Raw genomic sequence first — 19111 nt, forward strand, 5'->3', positions numbered from 1 at the left:
TCCCCCCCTCCCCTCCCTCCTTTTTTTTGATGCACTCACGCGCTATAGTTACGCATCTGGGTTGTTTTGCTAAGGGCAGTTGATTTCTCTCCCAGGCTAACCATAATGTAATGATCATATGATATTTCTGACATGTCTTGTTTTAATTTTTAAGTCAACCACTAATTAGCCAGCTAATGTTACTCAGTCATTAAATGACGTCAAGAGACGATTGAGGTATGTCTGAGATTAATGCAAATGGCTTGAACATGATCAGAGATATCAACACTTGGTTAAGATACGAGAATAAAATGAAATTTTTGGATACTGCTCTATAAACTCGGGTGCCACTTTACAATATACCATCACTTTCAAAGAGGATTGCTTAAACTAAAAATCTGTAAAGTTTCTGAGAAAAAAAGCAGTAATACCAAAGACCATTTATCCGTAGTTTCGATATTGTTCAGTGTCATCGATAACACTCGTTGATCTTGAACTTCCAGCTGCATGACAAGAAGAAATCTTCGCGATAGAAACTGCTTAAAGTTAGAAGGAACGGTCGATCAAGAAGCGCGTATTGTCCTGAAAAGAGCTAATGTCCATGAAAGTGATTGGCACTAATTTCATGTCTCGCGGAGGGGAAGTCAGATGAAAAATTGGTGATCACTTAAATAGTTCACTTATCCAGACAATCATACTTACTATTAGCTTTAATACCTTTACCTCTCGACTGATTCATTATTTGATTCTTTCTTTGTAAAGGTGGTTTTAAAATATGGATTCCTCTGTGAGTAATGTTTAAAACCTTCTCGATATTATTTGATAGTTAACGCTTCTAAATTCATCGTGTTGACTAATTGTACATTCAAAATACAATCCTATGGCAAATATATTCTATTGTGTCAGGTGTGTAATCTGATATGGTCCATTGGCAAAGAAAACGCGGTGTAATTTCAGCAAATATTACCTATAATATCTTCTCGTTGATTATAAATAAAAAGGTTTTTGAAAACTGGAACGCGAGTCAGCTTGTTTATTCCTCAAAGCTGGATGTTTTGTCTTTTGTTGACACGTTGTCGAGTAACCAATGCGGCAGTCATCGCGCACGACCAGAGGTTAGCGTAATCACTTACGTAAATACGAAGCTAAAACATTCACGCTCAAAAGCTGCAAACTGTTTACAAAGTGAAAACAATCGAGGGCACCCGCGTACGTGTAAACTTTCCTGATCAGTTGGCTGACGGTTGTTAAGATGCTCTCGGTTACAATACGTTCATTATTAGCTGAAAGAGGTAAGTTTCATTTCGAAAAATCATCTTTTCGCTAGAAAGGAATTTGAGATTCTCGGTTACAGCGCAGCACAATTCAAAATTGTGTTTAAGATTATAACAATCTAATCCCTTGCCATACAAAGGTCTCATGCAGTCTCTAAACTTAAAGAAAGTCAAACACAAAACTATCCGTCCTAATTTATTTTGCTAGACATCTTAGATACTTCTGACATGCTTGGGATAGTTTAATAATTTCTCTCAGAAGTGGAAATCACAGCTACATTTCTTTCCAAATAAATCTCTCCTGACTGATTTAAAATATGATCACTTCTAAAACAAAACAGGTATTCGACTTATGCGGTCACAGCGACTGAGATTGTTTATTCAATATGAGGCTATTTCCCGTAGTTTTTCGACTGCTAGGGAATTCGGTAGTCACTAGAAGCTTCAAATGTTTTGAATGAAGACAGTTAAGTCTTAAAACTCCCGATCGCAGCATAATGAAATCTTTAAGCGATGTGGTTCTTGATGTTGTCCTTTCTTTCAACATCACGTCCAAATGTTATGGTAGCGTGATCTAGCCGTGTAGCTCAAGGGAAACCATTGTAACAATGAACTACGGCAAAATTGTAAAAAAAGAAACGAGATGAAAATGTGCTTGCAGTGTAAGCTAGCCTAGTAGCTCAAGTTGAACTTTTCCAAGAGATTATTTTATTTAAATTGCGGCAATGAATACGCAGCTGATTTATTCGAAAACGATGAATGAGGGTAATTGACTATTTGTTCTATTTTTCCCCCAAAAGAAAAACAAACCTCCGTTAACACGAGAAGAGTAGGCAGACCCTTGCGATTTCTTTATTCGAGCGCCGCCGTTTTGTTTTCCGCTGACTGAACGAAAAAACAACTGTAACAGGAAGAGTTAGCTTGAAGGTTACATCTCGTCTGACATTTAATTCGAGCTTACTGCGTGGTTCACGGCTACGCTCATGATTCTCTCTCTTCCTAAGCCTCAGTTTCCCTAACTCTGCATTCCATCGCAATTGTTCTGCTCATTATATTTTTTGTTTTGCTACGTCCCCGTTGCCGCCGTCGTCGTGGTTTGCTTAAGGTCTCTAATCCACTGAGGCGACGACTTGGTAAAACAAGAGATTTAATGACCTAGGAGCTCAGCTCGTGCGTTTTAAAGCTTTGTATATTTTTTAGCCGTTTTCTCTGTTCTTGTGCAAGACTCTTTATCTTCACGGTGCCTCGCTTCATCTTGGAGTTTAATGGGTACCGGCGAACTGACAGAACAACCTGACGAAATGCTGAGCAAGGGGTTGGGTGGGGGGAGGGGGGGAGGAACATGTCACGGACGAGCATTCCGGCCAAGGGGAGAATTGCAATACTTCTTGTCACTTCACGCTACAGAAACAAGAATACCCTGTTGCTGGATAGGCATCGTGGCTCGAGTACAGATTTATCTCTATGCACTAAATAAGAAATAAATAGCGCGCAGAAGGCTTGAATCGAGGCAACGAAGTTTCCTTTTTTTTTTTTATCTCCGCTTCAGACCGAAGTCTTTCATAACTACTTTGATCCAATCAATTTGTTCACTGAGGAAGCTTTCCGTCAATAATTTTAAAATGTCCTGCTTTTAATCCTTTACTTACTATTTGCATCAATTATCTAGCCAGTCATTATCATTTACTTTTATTATCCAGGGAACTTGCATAAGAAGATGACCGTCTCATTTCTTATATGAATAAAGGAAAGCTGCCCTCCAACCTCTGAAAAGCCCTTGACTCCATGCCCCCTTCTACAAGATTAATGCTCCTTCCTAGTTTTCCATGAATAAATTCTTTGACAGCCCGTGATTGGTTTTAATGCGGTAAAGGGCTGTACAGTAATAAACCCCCTGCAGCTCTGCTTTTATACTTGGTTACATCTAAATATTATCAATTGTTCTTTTTGATTCATAAAAGTTGTTCGTTATTCACTTTTTGACTTTTTCTATTTTCTTGTAGTCCATTATCTCATTATGGGGAAACTCTATTGATTGCTGTTATGCCACTCGTCAATACAATCAGTGTTTCTTCCCGTGCATTCGGTCGTGTTCGTACACCGCTCGGCGAGTCTGATTGACATCTTAAAGCCTGAAAAGGGTGTGATCTGAAAGTTTCCGAAGTCTCTAGCGGACATCAATACAGACAAAAAAATAGCGAGTGCACTTGCATTAGGTAAAGTATCATTACACATTAATTTAAAATGATATGATAATATCACAATACTAATGTTGAGGATTGCTTTTCATAAACCTGTAGAGAGTAGCTAAGAAACTAAACAAATTTCTTTCCTCGGCAAAATTGTGCCTTTAATACTTAAAACTTGTTGCTCGAAATTGGAAAAGCCAAGGAGACCGTGGTGCTGAAATACATGGGCCACTGTATCCAGGCCTGGTATTTAAGAAAAAAATGATAAGCAGTTTGCACTGAGAAGAAGTAGTCGTACGGCTTCACCGGTGGAAGTCTGGACAAAAGGCTAACAGAGAAGACATTTAAAAATGCTCTGCAGTGGGGCCGAAGTTAAAATTCGCGTCCATTGACGGATCAGCGTTGAAGCTCCAGAGAGCATGCAAGAGTCCAAACTTTTCGCGCGTAGGTTTCAAGAACTAGATGAAAGGTTTGTAAACACATTCATTAGAAAGAATGAAATTTTTTACATGCCTTTCACATGCTCACCCATATGAAGAATTGCTGGTTTTCACGTGACGTCACTAAATTTCAGACTTCAGAACTATTGATCCTCCTGAGATTTTACTTTCATGATGTATTAGAGCAGCTAAAAACTAATATTCAGACAAATTTTCACTCCAAATGGGTTCTTGGTTTAGTGATAGACTACTCTTGAATTTCTAAGCTTTTGCGTGACGTGGCCTTTACATGACGAGCGAGAGAGCTGTTATGTTGGTTTAAAAGGTGACTTATTTAGGGAAATTCAGCTATCTGAACAGTTCTTGTATTAGAATATAGTATTATTGTTACGTTTATGAGTTCTTAGAGAGATACATTCACCCTTTTGTAGCAAAACTCAGTGACAGATGTTTCTGCTGGTTTCCGGCCGCCATGTTGGTGCCCATCTAGGTGGGCACCAGCATGGCGGCTCCATACAAATCTCTATAAATTTGGGAAAAACGTTTCTCCTCATATCTTCCGTAAGAAAAATTGCTGTGACCTGAATCTTGGCGAGAGTCTTTACATATCTAGCTTCTTTCTATTTCCAGATTCTAGACTAAATCGATTGAACGGTTTTTATTTTTTATTTTGATCTATTTTGAATGGCGTGACACTGAAAACCAGCAATTATACGAAAACTCTTTCTTTCCACAGGCTGCCTGTGTTACAATAGCAGCTCTGATACAATATTTCTTGATGGCCGCTTTCCATTGGATGCTGATTGAGGGAATCTCCACTTCTTCGTTGTGAAAGTTTACAACATCAACACCAAAATGTACATGTATCACGTCATCTCATGGGGTAAGTTCATTATTTTACAACATGCACTGGAAACTGTAATCATGCTTTCGGATCGCCAAATATGGTGTTGTCATGCAGTGAAGTGTTTCGATTTCCCTCCTTTCTTTGTGGGTAGGTCCTCCAGTGATCTTGGTGGCCATTTTACTTGGCATCGCTACTGGAAAAAAAGGAAGGGTTACAAAGCTATACGAGTGATAAATAGTGGGGAAAAAAACTCAAGGGTTTGTTCTTGCTCTTCTCCTTTTAATTTGTTGCATTTAATTCTTTGCTTTGTTTTTGTATATATTTTTAAATCGGTATCATTTCATTTGCTGAAAATTTGTCTTTCTTTCTTTTCTTTGACTTTTTCGAGTTTAGCTGCTGACTTTCCTCGATTAACAACCTCATCTGGATATTCGTCGCCTATGTAGCTTTCATTGAGTTTATGATTAGTGTTGGTGATTGTGATTGGTATACCTGTACTAATTGCTGCCAAATATTTTGTCTCTGCTCTTTAAAAGCGAGTTAAGTATTTATGAAATGACCCCGCACAACATTTTTCTTTTCCTATTTTACTCACAAAAAACTTTGGACGTAGCCTCTGTTTGCGGGGATGCTGGTCAATTTTTACCTATTGATATCTTCACAGGCATAGGATAGCTTCATAAATTCTCCAACTTTTGCTACCATAGTATTAAAAAATATTCTCCTTCTTTGTTGATGTTTTCTCACTGTTTCACATTGATATTTTGTCGCGCAAAAATAATTAAAAAAAACATTGAGCAAGATGAAAGGAGCAGGTTTATTAGGTTTATATAATTTAACATGAGGATTCTCTTTGCATAGTTCACTCGGTTTAGACACTTAAGTTCGAGAGTCTTTAGCTCATTGTCAGAGAATCGAAGCTCATAATCTAGGTCCCCAGTTTGGAGTTCTATTCCCTGCAAATGACTCTTCATCCAACACTTGTTACCAAACTAGTAACGTCTTTGGCAAGGATCCTCTCCTGTTTTGGCCATTCGATAACCATATCTAAATAATCAATTTATTTCTATTACATTCTTTGGCTCAACATCTTGATACTCGTTCGAGTCATAAAGGAGATGACCAATTTGTCGAAGCCAACAGGGGAAGACGACCACTCTCAAAAAATAAAAAACTAAAACAAAAAAGTTGAAGAGGTTGCCATATTCTCCTGTGAGGCTTTTCAAAAAAGTATACCGAGAGAGAGCTACTATGGAAGATTGTTAATCTCGAGTTAGATTAGAGACAACTGTGATATTGTGTCAGTGGTGACCTTTACGAGTCTCTCCTTGGTAAGGATATGACAAGTTGTTTAATAAATTAGTTGGGTTTGTTTGTAGATATTGCTCTTTCTGTCGTTGAAATCGTATTTTATAAAATAATTCAAATAGTAATCTGATTGGCCATAAAACCATTTTACATGAGCGTATGTAAACTCGATAAGCTGGAAACCACTCCCCTTCGCGTCGTGGTTTCCTACGCTTATCGAGTGTTCTCCCAACCTCCCGCGTGTTTACATCAGGCGATGTAAACACGGAAAACATTTTACATTTCTTCAATAACAAGTAATACTAATACTCTTAGCAGGTAGCGCTGACATTCAAAGTTGTTGTTTAATGAACAAATAGATGAATACATAAATGTTTGAATAGATAAACAGCTCATTTAGAAAGAACAAGAAAAACTCTTATGACTGGATCTTTTGTGGATCAATTGCATTTACCCATTTTTTTTCGCATTTCTAAGACAGGAGTAACGTTTTGAATCGAAAATACATTGACTAACTTGGAATTAAATTGGGACAATGTTGGGCGGAAATGGCGTAAACTAAGAGATTATAAACTACTTGGCACACATAATTAAACAACGATTAAAGAACTTTTACATAGAGTATACAATATAAAGGAAAAAGCTTAGCGACAGAAATGCGGAATATTTCAATAGGCCCAGTTTTCAATTATAGCTATTGCGGAGACGTAGCATTGAAAAGGAATCCAACAAGTAAAAGAAGGAGTCGATTACGTAGATGTGCCTAACAGTTTACAACAGTCTGGGTTACGTCATATACGTTTATAAATAAACATGGATGAAGAAACGTCCGATTAAGACAAAAGAGGTAAAAAAAAAATTTAATCTAAATATATAAGTACATTTCTCTCTACACCACTCAAATGTGATAGGTCAAAACGCTCCAAGCTTCGAATAACTAAATACATCGCAGCTAGGACTGGGGAATATTCTGGACTAAATAATTAATTATTCCACGAGCGTGGAGATACTAAGAAGAAATCCGAAAACCGAAAACCAAGAAGAAATCCTTTGATTCAGAGTTTGCCGTGGTATGAAAATAATAATGTACGTTAATTGACACACGAGCGAGTTATTCCATCAAAGTTGAAGGCATACGAAGTAATTAGACCCACCAACTGAAAAGTATGTCATAAGGAAGATGAATAAATGGCAATCATTTCCATTTATGCATACGAACAGATGGCGTACTAGCTTTAGCTGCCGGTTGATAAAACAGAATTTGTTTAAGACAACTTCCATTAGGCAGAGCTCATAAAGAAATTTACCATTCTTAACATCAATTATTTTTGAGCTACTTCTTTAAAAAACTTGACCTACAAAAAATATTTAAACGCCTTGAAGTTTTTCGATTGTATTAGTAAACAATGCTCCACACCTGGTGGAAGCTGCTTTTTGTCTATTGGTCCGACTATGACAGAATAAGAAAATGGAGACTTACGCCATGAACATGTGATCAGAGATCATGATTTGCATTAAACTCTAACTCGTGCAAAAGGGTTTTATGGGGATGCCGCAAGTCCGCAACTCTCCTGTGGGATGAACGAAATATAAGCGTAACGATAACTCTGAACAACAACCTTTGATTTTCTTGGGCATGATGAAGTGGATGATAAGTGGTGCTGAATACGGCAAAATTTTCAAAACCCTCTTAATATGCTGTGTGCTAGGTAAGTAAGCTATGACACCGTCGAAATTGACTTTCAATTTGAAAAATGCTTATTTCGATTCTTACTCCTACGGAACTTTAATAGCGAATAGTCTACACAAGTCCTTCTAAACTATTTGATAATCATTAAAGCAAAACTTGGGGATTCTTTTATTATCATCATTATCTTTATTATAAGTTTCTCAATATTTTTCACTTTCCATACAATGCCAAATAGTTGAGAAAAGAATTACCCGGAATGACACATTCGCACAAGTGTAAAGACAGGTATTGACAGCAACCGATAATAGTAACGTGCGCTCGATGAGTTGCGAGATGAGTGCAATTGAGTCCAACAAAGTGTGCAAATTTTTTTTAATAGTTGTGCGCTAGGCTAGTGCCACCTTAATTATATCTCGACTTTCCATTTGCAAAACATTTCTATCGATTTTGAAACTTCCTGTAAAACTCAGCCAAACCAATCCGAGAAAAAAATGTCAGGTGGCGGTTATATGGTACTCTTGATTTAAACAAAACACACCGGACTCTAAAGATGCCCACATTAAATGCGGGTATCTTTAGAATCTGGTGTTTTTTGTTTTAATTGAGAGTGCCAAATAACCGCCACCAGAATTTTTTTTTTAATTAGACAAGGATCTCATAAATTGGGTTCCTTGAAGCCCTTAATACAAAGCAAAGTAATCAGAAAGCAAATAGCACAAGCTGGAGATTGGCACGGTGGTCATGTTGTTTGCGTCATGGTTGTCTACACAAAAGCTTTGGCAGCCACATTTAAGATAGCTTAATTGCCATTGTTTTATGCCATTATGACAAGATGTCATAAGGGAACCACGTTTCCTCTTCAGATAGCTGCTGAACGTTCGACGTGCTTAGACAAGAGATCGAATTTAATTGATATTCTGTTTACCAAAAGATAAACACAGATATGAGTAGCATGCAAGAGTTTCTATTTTGGCTGGGAGGGTTGAGATGGAACACTGTGTTCCGAACGCTATTAGTTTTGTAACAGAGAAAGAGCAGAACTTTTACAGTGACGAAAATATCGCATTACCTCGCCCTAAGAAAAAAAATAATAACAATAATAATTTATCTGAGCTCACAGAAGTATTTTGTGGTCTTTTGTCTCTATTGTTTGAAAACCCATAAGCAAAAATAAAAGGCATCGGTGTCACGCCTACTGTTGTCTCCTTCGCAGCTGTTGCTTGGTCTCGTCACACATCGCACTCTATTCCTCGTTAGGGAGAGAGCGCGTTGCGTAACGAGACCAAAGAGACTACGCTTACTGCAGTACCTTTGACAGGGAGAAAATTAACATTGCTTATTTCCAGTTAGTTGCCTGCAAAATGTAATTCCACATAATTTTACTACAAAAGGCAAAACCACACCTAGTTTCTCTTAACTCATTCAGGTAGTGTCTAAAAACCCTCTAAGCAAAAGTAAAATGCATCGGTGCCCCGCTGAACGTTGTCTCCTTCGCAACTGTTGTTTGGTCTCGCCACACAACGCCCTCTATTCCTCGTCAGAGAGAGGGAGCGCGTTGGTGATGGAATCTGATTGGTGGAAAACAATTCAAGCACCTGTAAAACAGCAGTCTAATGATTGGGAATGTTTGACTGTTGTTTACGTAATACGCGACGGAAGTAAGTTGTTTGACGTGAGTGTTGTGAGAAAAGGAGCAGGTAAAACACCTTTAAACTTAAAATGATGCAACAAGTTAAATACAAACCTTTCATATCCCGATAAATCTCGACCTCAATCGACGAGGCTCTTACCAAGGCCACAAACCATGTCACTTATCAAATGAGTCCAAAATTTCTGGTTTATGTAATTCTTTATGCACGGCCCTCCGATTCCATGACATCATTTACGAGAAAACAATACTCAAACGCTGTGAGATATCCAAATGCTATGACGAAATTGGTGCGAGATATATCCCCTAATGGGGCAATCTGATTATTGTGAGATACATACTCAAAAAGCGACAAGCTGATTGCTGCGAAATAAATACCCTTATGTGGCGATCAGATTAGTGCGAGCAACATATCATTCTACACAGTTTTTATGATAAAAATTACGAAAAAAACTATTTCCGGTGCAGGTGCAAAGCAGCGCTTAACTTGAATGGTAGTGCTGCTCACAACGGAACAATTTGTTTACTTGGGTTAATGAATTCCTCTGTATTGTATTTGTATTATTTTTTCATCAGATCCAGCTTCTGGACAAAACTTTTTGCAGGACTCTTACCCTGACTACGTTGGACCACCTTGCACGCAACAATATGGTAAGAAGAGTTAGTCTCTGTAATGGTGTACAATATGTCTCAAGTACAACAAATGACCCGTTCTCCCACTCTCAGAAAAGCAAAATTACAAAATGATAACAGGAGACAGCTCAAGATAAAATAACAAATTAATATGTCATATTCAGTGGTTTAACAATTAATAGGCGCGGATATTTTGCGACTTGTGTGGCATTTTCCGAGCCCCTTAGGGGCGAATTAAAAAGACAAAAACTGGGCAAAATTTGTACTTGTCTTATATGTTAAACCAGTGATTAAGGGATGTATTATTGCATTATTATTTCATTTACTAGTATTTTCCATAAACATCTTACAGCTCTATCTGAGCATCGATCATACCAGAAGTGTGCGAAAGACGAAAATAATGCAAAGGAAACAATGAGAGTGTTCTATACAACCAACCGAGTGGATTTAAGAGTTTTGATCGTTCATAGCGGCCATCACTGTCACTTTTCAGGATCTTCTCTGTGACACACATGTTTTTTTTTAATTCTAGGCAAAGGAGTATGTTTCAAAATTATGCGGAGTAAATATTACCAGAAAGGGTTCCATACGGGTATCCAATTTTCATAACTTAACGGCTTTTTAACTTCGATAGATAAACGATAAAAAGTAATTCTTACATGCATACCGAGATTTAAGCGCCAATAAGCATCGAGATAAAGATAGTCTCTTCACGTCAGAGAAGCCAGCTCATTGATCCTACGATTTTTTTGACCAGTGAAAAACGACGTATCGTTTTTCACCAGTGAAGATATCTGTGTTGCTCGCTCGCCGTTCCTCTTGACTGACAAGTAACACATTCTAACAGCTTAGGCGTAAATTTCCTCAGAAAGATGGCTTCAAATCAGACAAACCGTTTTCAGAGCCTAAATTCATTAGTAGAAGAGTTCACAGAAGGACAGGAAAATGAAAACACCAAGAAAAAGACAGAACACGATGTTGCTCTGTTCCACGAATTTCTTGTTTTGAAAGGCGGAACGAGTCTCGAGTTTTCGCTTCCGTATTTCAAATTTTAAACATCCGTGGAACTATTTCGACATACTTTCAGAATGTCTTGTTTTAATTCTAACTAGTTCTGCCTTTTAACGGCATTTTTACTTGATGATTTAAAAGTAAAGTATTTTACAAGGAAGCCATTTCAGTGCAACTCTCGAACTGCGAGGCGGCTTGACGCGCGTTGTTTTCCTTTGAAAGAAAATAAAAATAAGTTTATCTTTGAGTTCTGTTCGCCCATGAATTTTGGTATGTATATAATGAATAGGTTATTTGACGGTTAGTTCGCTTGTGTGATTTTTATTTACTCTTTGTGTGAAAATCGCACGCGCTCACCAACCGTGAAATAACCTATAAATATATAACCTTCAAGAATGAACCACTATTCAAGCTATATGAGTTGAGAATGGTGAGGCTTAAAAAATAATCCAGGCCCCTAAAATAGTCCTTTAGCAAATGAATACCCTGAACACCATTTGGAGCCTCCTGCTGGACTTTTTCCACATCTTTAATATGAATTGTATATGTGAGACTGGCTTGTCAATGAGGCGGTTACTGTGTTTGAAGATTTCACCTTGAAAATCAAAAACATCACAAAAGACAAGGCAGGCAAGGAAGAGGTTAAAAAACTGAGAAAATCCATTTTTGAGGTGGCAGAGGCCGTCGAGAAATTTGCTCTTAATTTTAGCAAGCGACACCAGAGTGGAATGAAGCCTTCAGAAAGGATCGTTTCCCCAAAAATGGATGAGGCCGTGGCACTCAATTCTGTTTAGTTTCAAAGTCTATTCCTTTGCTACTTACTGACTTGCTGTGTGACCTAATGAGTTGTCTTATTCCCTATAGCTAGATGATTTAAGAACTCAGTCATAAACCCAACTTTTTAGAAACATTGTTGTTGGATGTCATCAAATTATCTGTTTTTTTAAATTTGTTTGACACTGATTTCTCGCGGTGGAGAAGGAAATTTAAGGTATTCTTAAACAATCAACAAGTGAGAATCGGAATCCTACAAATTGTGAAACCTTTCTCTCGCTCTGTCATTGGAAACTTTTCTTAAATAATAGATCGGTGAGTAACACTTTACTAACTGAAATTGACAAATCTAACAAATACTTTCCGCTTACTTCATACTATACACTGGGCTCAAAATTGGCCTACCGTCTGCAATGCATATAAATGCAAGACTTTTAACCGTACTTGTAAAAGCTGCCCAGTGAACTCTATAGTTCTCCAAAGAGACGGTTCGAGAAACGAATTGAGTTTTGACAATTTTAGTCCGTCCAGTACTTCTCACTTTTTCATCAGTTTTACATTTAAAAACGTTTTATAAATGGTTGAAATCGTCGAATAGTCCTTGAAGGGCAAATGAGATACAAAAAATACACGTCCATCCAATAAGATTATTAAATATTTGTGTATACCGCAAAAAGCATGTTTGTGTAGATGTGCTATTGTAAATTTCACCGTAACTTCTTTCATTTCTTCTTTTTTTTCCCGACAGTTTTGGCCATTCAAAAAGCCTATCGCCAGAACGCAAGAGGCTTCCACTTTGAGGAACAACAATGGCAAGCGAGGATCAACATCGCTTCTTCAAGTTTTGAGGAAAATGGTTCGTATTAACTATTGTGGTAACTTTGCAACTTTTAGTAATTACCTTGGTTTCTCCAGTCGAAATTTCTGTATTGAAATAAAGTCTCATATAAATGCGCCTCCTTAGTTTACATAGTCTATCTTCTTTAATCATTCGCCCTCCTTATAATGTTATTTAATAACATTTTTTGTTGATTCTTGGGGGGTTTTAAGGATCACTGGTAGTTGCGAGTATGTACAAGGATCTCCATGATCTACTTCTGACAGATCAAACCGTCTGGAATGAAACAGACAACCAAAGGTGACGTTATTTTCATATTATTCCATGTCGTTTACCCCCAAAAACATATAACTCGGAAACACATAAGATCTAAGTTCAACTAACCTGAATTAAGAGACTTTCCAAAAACCCTAACTAAGGTTGGAAGACTCTCTGACCGTTCCACCTTTATTAAAATTCGCATGAATCTATCAAAAGTATGTAATGTTGCTTCCTTGCTTCTGAGCCATTTTCAAATACAATTTCTTCATAGGTATATTAACTCCAGGATAATGGCCGTAAATATGGACCCCAAGGCGAGGAAATTGCGAGAAAACGTCATCCTAAAGTTCAAAAACCTAAAGGTAACATGAAAATTAGTTGCAATCCTTTGTTTTGATTTATTCTGACAAGATAAAATCCATTTTCGGGTCTTGACAGCAGAGAAGCGCTGTATGTTTTGGAGTGGCCTCAACAAAAGGTAAAAAAACAACAATATATTATTGTATAGTATTTATTCCTTCTTAAATTAAATTAAATATGGAGGAGAATGAATAAACTTTCTCAGATGTTTTTGCGCAGATTAACACTTTCCTGGAAGCCAATAAGTTGTCGTTTTTAGAGAGGGGAAGTCTGATTGAAATGTTCTCGCAACTATGGCTACAATGGAAGAAAATCTTAGCGCAAAATTGTCAAGCATCACCTCTTACCCAAATGATGAATAATTTTTTACTTTACTTTTTTTTCATGTCTGGCAGCTTTTCAGAGGAGGGATGCCATGTAGTTACTTCAAAAAGCAATTCAGAAGAAACAGTTTGTAGCTGCAATCATTTGACGCATTTTGCCGTCTTAATGGACTTTGACGGTAGCACAAAGGTAATAAAATTTATTTTGCCTTACTCAATCATTTTATGGGCTCAGTTAACTGACGCAATATTGTCATTAAATTTCTCTTTTTTTGACACAGCTCGCCGAGGAGGACGAAACAATTCTGAAAATTATCACCTACGCGGGACTGAGCCTTTCCATCTTCGGAATACTTTTAACATTAATACTTTATTCTTGCCTAACGTAAGTAATGTACGTGAATAATAATGCGGTAGATTCTTAACTCCTCTCAACAAAGCTGGTAAGAAAAGAGATCTCAAGGCAAATCTCAATGCAAACAAGAACATGCATGTCGAATGATTCACAAATTTAAGCTACATTTCATGCCCTCTCACGAACTTTTGAACAACTCATGTCTTCAGTGTGTTGCTGGTATTGTCGTTGCTGCTTTTGTCTAATCCATTATTTTCTTTTTTCACCATTATTTCATCAGAGATGTTTGTCAACCTCTCTCTCAAATTCGACTGAGCGTTTCTGTGTCACTTGGAGCTGGACAGATCATCTTCCTCGCCGGAACCAATACCACAGAAAACAAAGTCAGTGGCCTCTCCTTCTGTCTATAGAATGGGCTTACTCTTTGCACCGTAAATATCTTGTCGAAAGGAGCACTTAAGAAGTATTCGAAAACTCTTTCTTTTCACAGGCTGCCTGTGTTACAATAGCAGCTCTAATGCAGTATTTCTTGACGGCTGCTTTCTGTTGGATGCTGATCGAGGGAATTTATCTCTACTTCTTGGTTGTGAAAGTTTACAACATAAACACCAAGATGTACATGTATCATGACATCTCATGGGGTGAGTTTTTTTTATTTTAAAACATGCACTGGTAACTGTAACCATGCTTTGGGATCGTCAAATCTGGTGTTGTCATGCAGTAAAGTGTTCGATTTCCTTCTTTTCCTTGTGGTTAGGTCTTCCAGTGATTATGGTGGCAATTTCACTTGGCATCGCTGCTGGAAAAGAAGGGTTACAAAGCTATACGAGTGATAAACAGTAAGAAAAAAAATCAACGGTTTGTTGTTGCTCTTCTCCTTTTAATTCGTTGCAATTAATTCTTTGTTTTGTTTTTGCATATAGTTTGAAATCGGTATCATTTCATTTGCTGAGGATTTGTGTGTCGTTCTTGTGTTTCATTTCTTCGATTTTAGCTGCTGGCTTTCCTCGACTAACAAGCTGATCTGGATATTTGTCGCCTTTGAGGCTTTCACTGAAGTTGTGAGTTTATGATTAGTGTTGATGATTGTGATTGGTATACCTGGACTACTTACGGCTAAAGGTTTTTTTTCTCTGCTCTTTGAAAAAGGAATTAGGTATTTATGACATGACCCCACACAATATTTACCACTTTTCTTTTCCTATTTGCTCACAACAAACTTTGGACGTTACTGCTGTTTGATAGGATGCTGGTCAATTTTAACCTATGATGGTCTTCAATAACGAGTAAAACCTGTTGAGACAATGTCTACACAGGCAAGAGATAGCTTCATAAATTCTCCAACTTTAACTACATAGCATGAGAAAAAATATTCTTCCCCTTCCTTGTTGATGTTTTCTTGCTGTTTCACATTGATGTACCAAGATATGTTTTTCGCGCAAAAAATCTTTTAAAAAACATTGAACAAGATGAAAGGAGCAGGAGGAATAGGAGATACTAAATCTATGTAATTTAACATGAGAATTCACTTTGCTTAGTTCATTCAGTTCAGGCACTTTAGTTCGCGATTTCTTTAGCTCATTGTCAGATAATCGAAGCTCATAATCTAGTTCCCACGGTTGGGAGTTCTACTCCCTGTAAATAACTCTTTATCTCACGCATGTTACCAAACTAGTAGTGTATCTGGCAAGGATCCGCTTCTGCTTTGGCTATTCGATAACCATATCTAAATAATCAATTTATTTCAATTATATTCTTCAGCTCAATATCTTGATACTAGTGCGAGTCATAAAGGAGACGACCAATCTGTTGCAGCCAACAGGGGGAGACGACCATTCTCAGCAAATATGGTAAGGTTCACATCATAAAACTGTAACAAAATAGTGGAAGAGGTTGCCATGTCCTCCTGTGAGGCTCTGCTCACCCAACTTCCTCATTCCTTAATCAGTAGGGCCTCACGATATCTAAAACTAAAAATTCCTTGTTAAAGGAAAATAAAGGAATTTTCTCTCTTTAACTCCTGGAACTGGCATCAAAGCATGCGTGGTGATGATTCCCCTGCTGGGTGTCACGTGGCTATTCGGTCTCCTCTCGCCTGTACATAAAGCTTTCGTTTACATCTTCACCATACTTAACTCTGCTCAGGTCAGTGTTCGATGGTAACATTCAAAATCATTCAATCTCTATCATTATTTTGTTTTCTAACCAAGTAAGACATCGTTAGAATTGTCACATGATATTTTTTGGAATTTTGAAAACAAAAAAGTATTAACTAGGCAAGAGAAGACAGACCTCTTTGGGATTATGAGATATGCAATTTTCCTTCTCTCTTGGAAATCTTAACAGATGTTTGACTAGTTTGTTTGCATATTGTAAAAAGTAATGATCCGAAAATCATGTTTCTGTTGCAGGGTTTCCTGATTTTTGCTCTGCACTGCATACGAAACACTCAGGTAAGAAAAAACATCAAACCGATTATTAACTCCATATCATCAATCTTTAGTGTTTCGATAAATATCCGAGTACTAGTGCTAAGAACCATATTTCATGTTGCTCGTCTATCTGCAGATCAGAGAGCGATTCAAAAGAAAGATGAATGTTGTTTTTCCATCTTCTATAAAAAAACAACTCCACAAGGAAGAGCTCACAGGTCAATCCAAGTGGGGTCAGCGATTTATGGGCAGTTGAATTGCAGTCTTGTACTGAATTTGAATCGAGATCGCACTTAACTTAAATAACTGGATCCAGGCAACCGGAAATGAGAGTCGACTACTTAGTAAAATCACTTATTTAACAGCAATAAGTCGGTTATGATTGATCTGACCTGCGATCTGCAGCTGAAAAAAGGTCTTTCTTTTCATTATTGTTTAAGCACTCAACTAGCTGTAATTGCAACCTATCTTCTTTAGGATTATAAGTTTATTTTCTAGGCGATGGTATATTTGCAGGCAAGATTCATCGAAATAAACCAATCTATAAATTTAAATTTCTAATGGCTCAGTACCTTGATGACTGTCCTTCGACTAAGACCACAGTCTGCTAAAGACGAGGCGGGGATTTTTACTCGGAAATCACGACTCTTCTTTCTTTAAAAACCACTCTTGCACGCAGCTTTAATTAAATGTATTTATCTTTTGATTCTTGCGCGCTAACTTTCTGCGCTTACTGCATGATTATTTGATATTCGACGTTTCACTTATTAAGTTTATAAACTTCTCACCCAACGCTGTCATTACTTTTAACAATAAGCTATTGATAATGATAACTGAAGCCTAGTCATGCAGGAATGAAAAACCAAGGAACTTTCCGGAGCATTTTATTAGGTAACGTAGTTATGATGTAAATGCACTACCAATATAGTTGTGTTGTAAGCTTCCGGAATTTTTGAGAGTGCTTTGTACATAAGGCCTGACAGTCGTGTAGCAGTAGTGCTTGTTGTTGTCGGAAGTGACTGACTTTTCAGAAAGCTATACCGAGAGAGACTTACTGTGGAAGATTGTTAATTTGGAGGCACTTTAGAGACAACTGTGAGATCGTGTCAGTGTTGAGCTCAGAAATAGTTTTTGGTGGGCTTCTATCAGTTTATTTAAGGATAATTATTCTACTTCCTTTAAGAGTCGCTCCTTGGTGCGAATATTACAAGTTGTCTAATAAATTAGTTGGGTTTGTTGATAAATGATGTTCTTTCTGTCGTTTAAATAATAATAATAGTCTCAGCACATGACGCTGACATTCAAAGTTGTTGCTTAATGAATAAGTAGATGAATACGTAAATGTTTGAGTAAATAAACAACTAATTTAGAAAGAACAGAAAAACCCCCTATCACTGGATATTTTGTGGATCAGTTACATTTACCCATATGTTATTCGCTATTCCTAAGATAAGGAGTATCGGTTTGAATCGAAAATACATCGATTAATAGGGAATTCAACTGGGCCAATGTTACCCGGAAATCGCGTAAACCAAGAGATTATAAACTATTCGGTACACATCATTCAACAGCGATTAAAGAACTTTTACACAGAGTATACAATTTAAAGTGAGAGGCGGAGACGAAGCATTGAATAGGAATTTCAACGAGCCAGAGAAAGAGTCGATTATTTACAACAGTCTAGGTTTTGTCATACCCACTTATAAATATACATGGATGACGAAGTGTACGATTTAGGCGGAAGAAATTAAAAAAAAAATAATTATCCTAGAATATGCAAGTATATTTCTACCTACACCGCTCAAATGCAATAGATCAAAGCGCTTCAAGCTTCCATTGACTAAATACATCGCAACTAGGACTTGGGAATATTCCAGAATAAATAATCAATAATTCCTTGAGCGCGTAGAGATTAGTAGTAGACTATAATGTCTCGCCCACAAAGCACATCACTCTGACCCAGGAACGTCTCGCACAAAGAGCATTTGACCTCACCGCTCTTTCTAAAATGTTGGAATTCAAACATTGGAACACAAAAGTTATGGTCTGCATGACGCTTTTGCAGGGGAGAGTTGTTTTGGAGGCTGAACATTAAACTATGGCCGTTAGCCTCCGTTAGTTTTCTGATCAAGTAACGATTAACTTTATGTAAACTCACATCGAACTTATGATCTGAGATAACCGAGAAGAAATCCTTTGAATCGGAGTTTGCCGTGGTATAAAAATAATAATACACCTTAATTAACACACGAGCGAGTTAGTCCATCACTTTTGAAGGCATACGAACTAATTAGACCCATCAAATGAAACGTGCAGCATGTCGTAGGCGAGATGAATAAAAAGGAATCATTTCCATTTATGCATACGAAGAGATGGCATACTAGCTTAAGCTGCCTGTTGATAAAACAGAAGTTTGTTTAAGACAACTTTCATATAGCAGAGCTCATAAAGAAACTACCATTCTTAACATCGATTACTTTTGAGCTGCTTCTTTACAAAACTTCAACTACAAAAAGTGTTTTATAATGTGGTGGATTTTTTCGATTGTATTAATAGAAACAATGCTTTACATCTGGTGGAAGCTGCTTTTTGCCCATTGGTCCGTCTATGACAGAAAGAACAAAAATGGAGGCAAACGCCATGGCCATGTGATCAGAGATCATGATTTGCATTAAACTCTAAATCGTACGAAGGGGTTTTACGTGGATGCCTCAAATCCGCAACTCTAAAGCGAGGTGAATCAACTATA

The 19111-nt window shown here is 37.4% G+C and overlaps 3 protein-coding genes across 3 annotated transcripts in view; 2 read left to right on the forward strand and 1 right to left on the reverse strand.

The window, feature by feature from the left end:
• Positions 1 to 19111, reverse strand: part of LOC149052134 (replication factor C subunit 1-like) — a 231202-nt gene that overhangs the window by 90209 nt on the left and 121882 nt on the right. The gene's annotated exons all lie outside the window — the stretch shown is intronic.
• Positions 1 to 19111, forward strand: part of LOC149052135 (uncharacterized) — a 268018-nt gene that overhangs the window by 65796 nt on the left and 183111 nt on the right. The gene's annotated exons all lie outside the window — the stretch shown is intronic.
• Positions 13662 to 16351, forward strand: LOC149052139 (adhesion G protein-coupled receptor D1-like). Its single transcript, XM_089200287.1, has 8 exons — positions 13662 to 13765; positions 13857 to 13960; positions 14211 to 14313; positions 14421 to 14571; positions 14688 to 14769; positions 14925 to 14991; positions 15692 to 15780; positions 16342 to 16351. The coding sequence occupies exons 1-8, from the start codon at positions 13742 to 13744 to the stop codon at positions 16349 to 16351; spliced, it is 630 nt and encodes a 209-aa protein (XP_089056413.1). The 5' UTR covers positions 13662 to 13741.

Source organism: Pocillopora damicornis, chromosome 1, assembly GCF_964200805.1.
Source record: "Pocillopora damicornis chromosome 1, jaPocDami1.2, whole genome shotgun sequence".
Classification (NCBI taxonomy): Eukaryota; Metazoa; Cnidaria; class Anthozoa; order Scleractinia; family Pocilloporidae; genus Pocillopora; species Pocillopora damicornis.

What these genes read in the sequence shown, in the direction of transcription:
- LOC149052139 (XM_089200287.1), top strand. Translation starts at nt 13,742, where the DNA reads ATGGACTTTGACGGTAGCACAAAG. An exon ending in ACTTTGACGGTAGCACAAAG is followed by an intron (nt 13,766 to 13,856) that starts GTAATAAAATTT and finishes TTTTTGACACAG; the next exon opens with CTCGCCGAGGAGGACGAAAC. An exon ending in AGCTATACGAGTGATAAACA is followed by an intron (nt 14,770 to 14,924) that starts GTAAGAAAAAAA and finishes CTTCGATTTTAG; the next exon opens with CTGCTGGCTTTCCTCGACTA.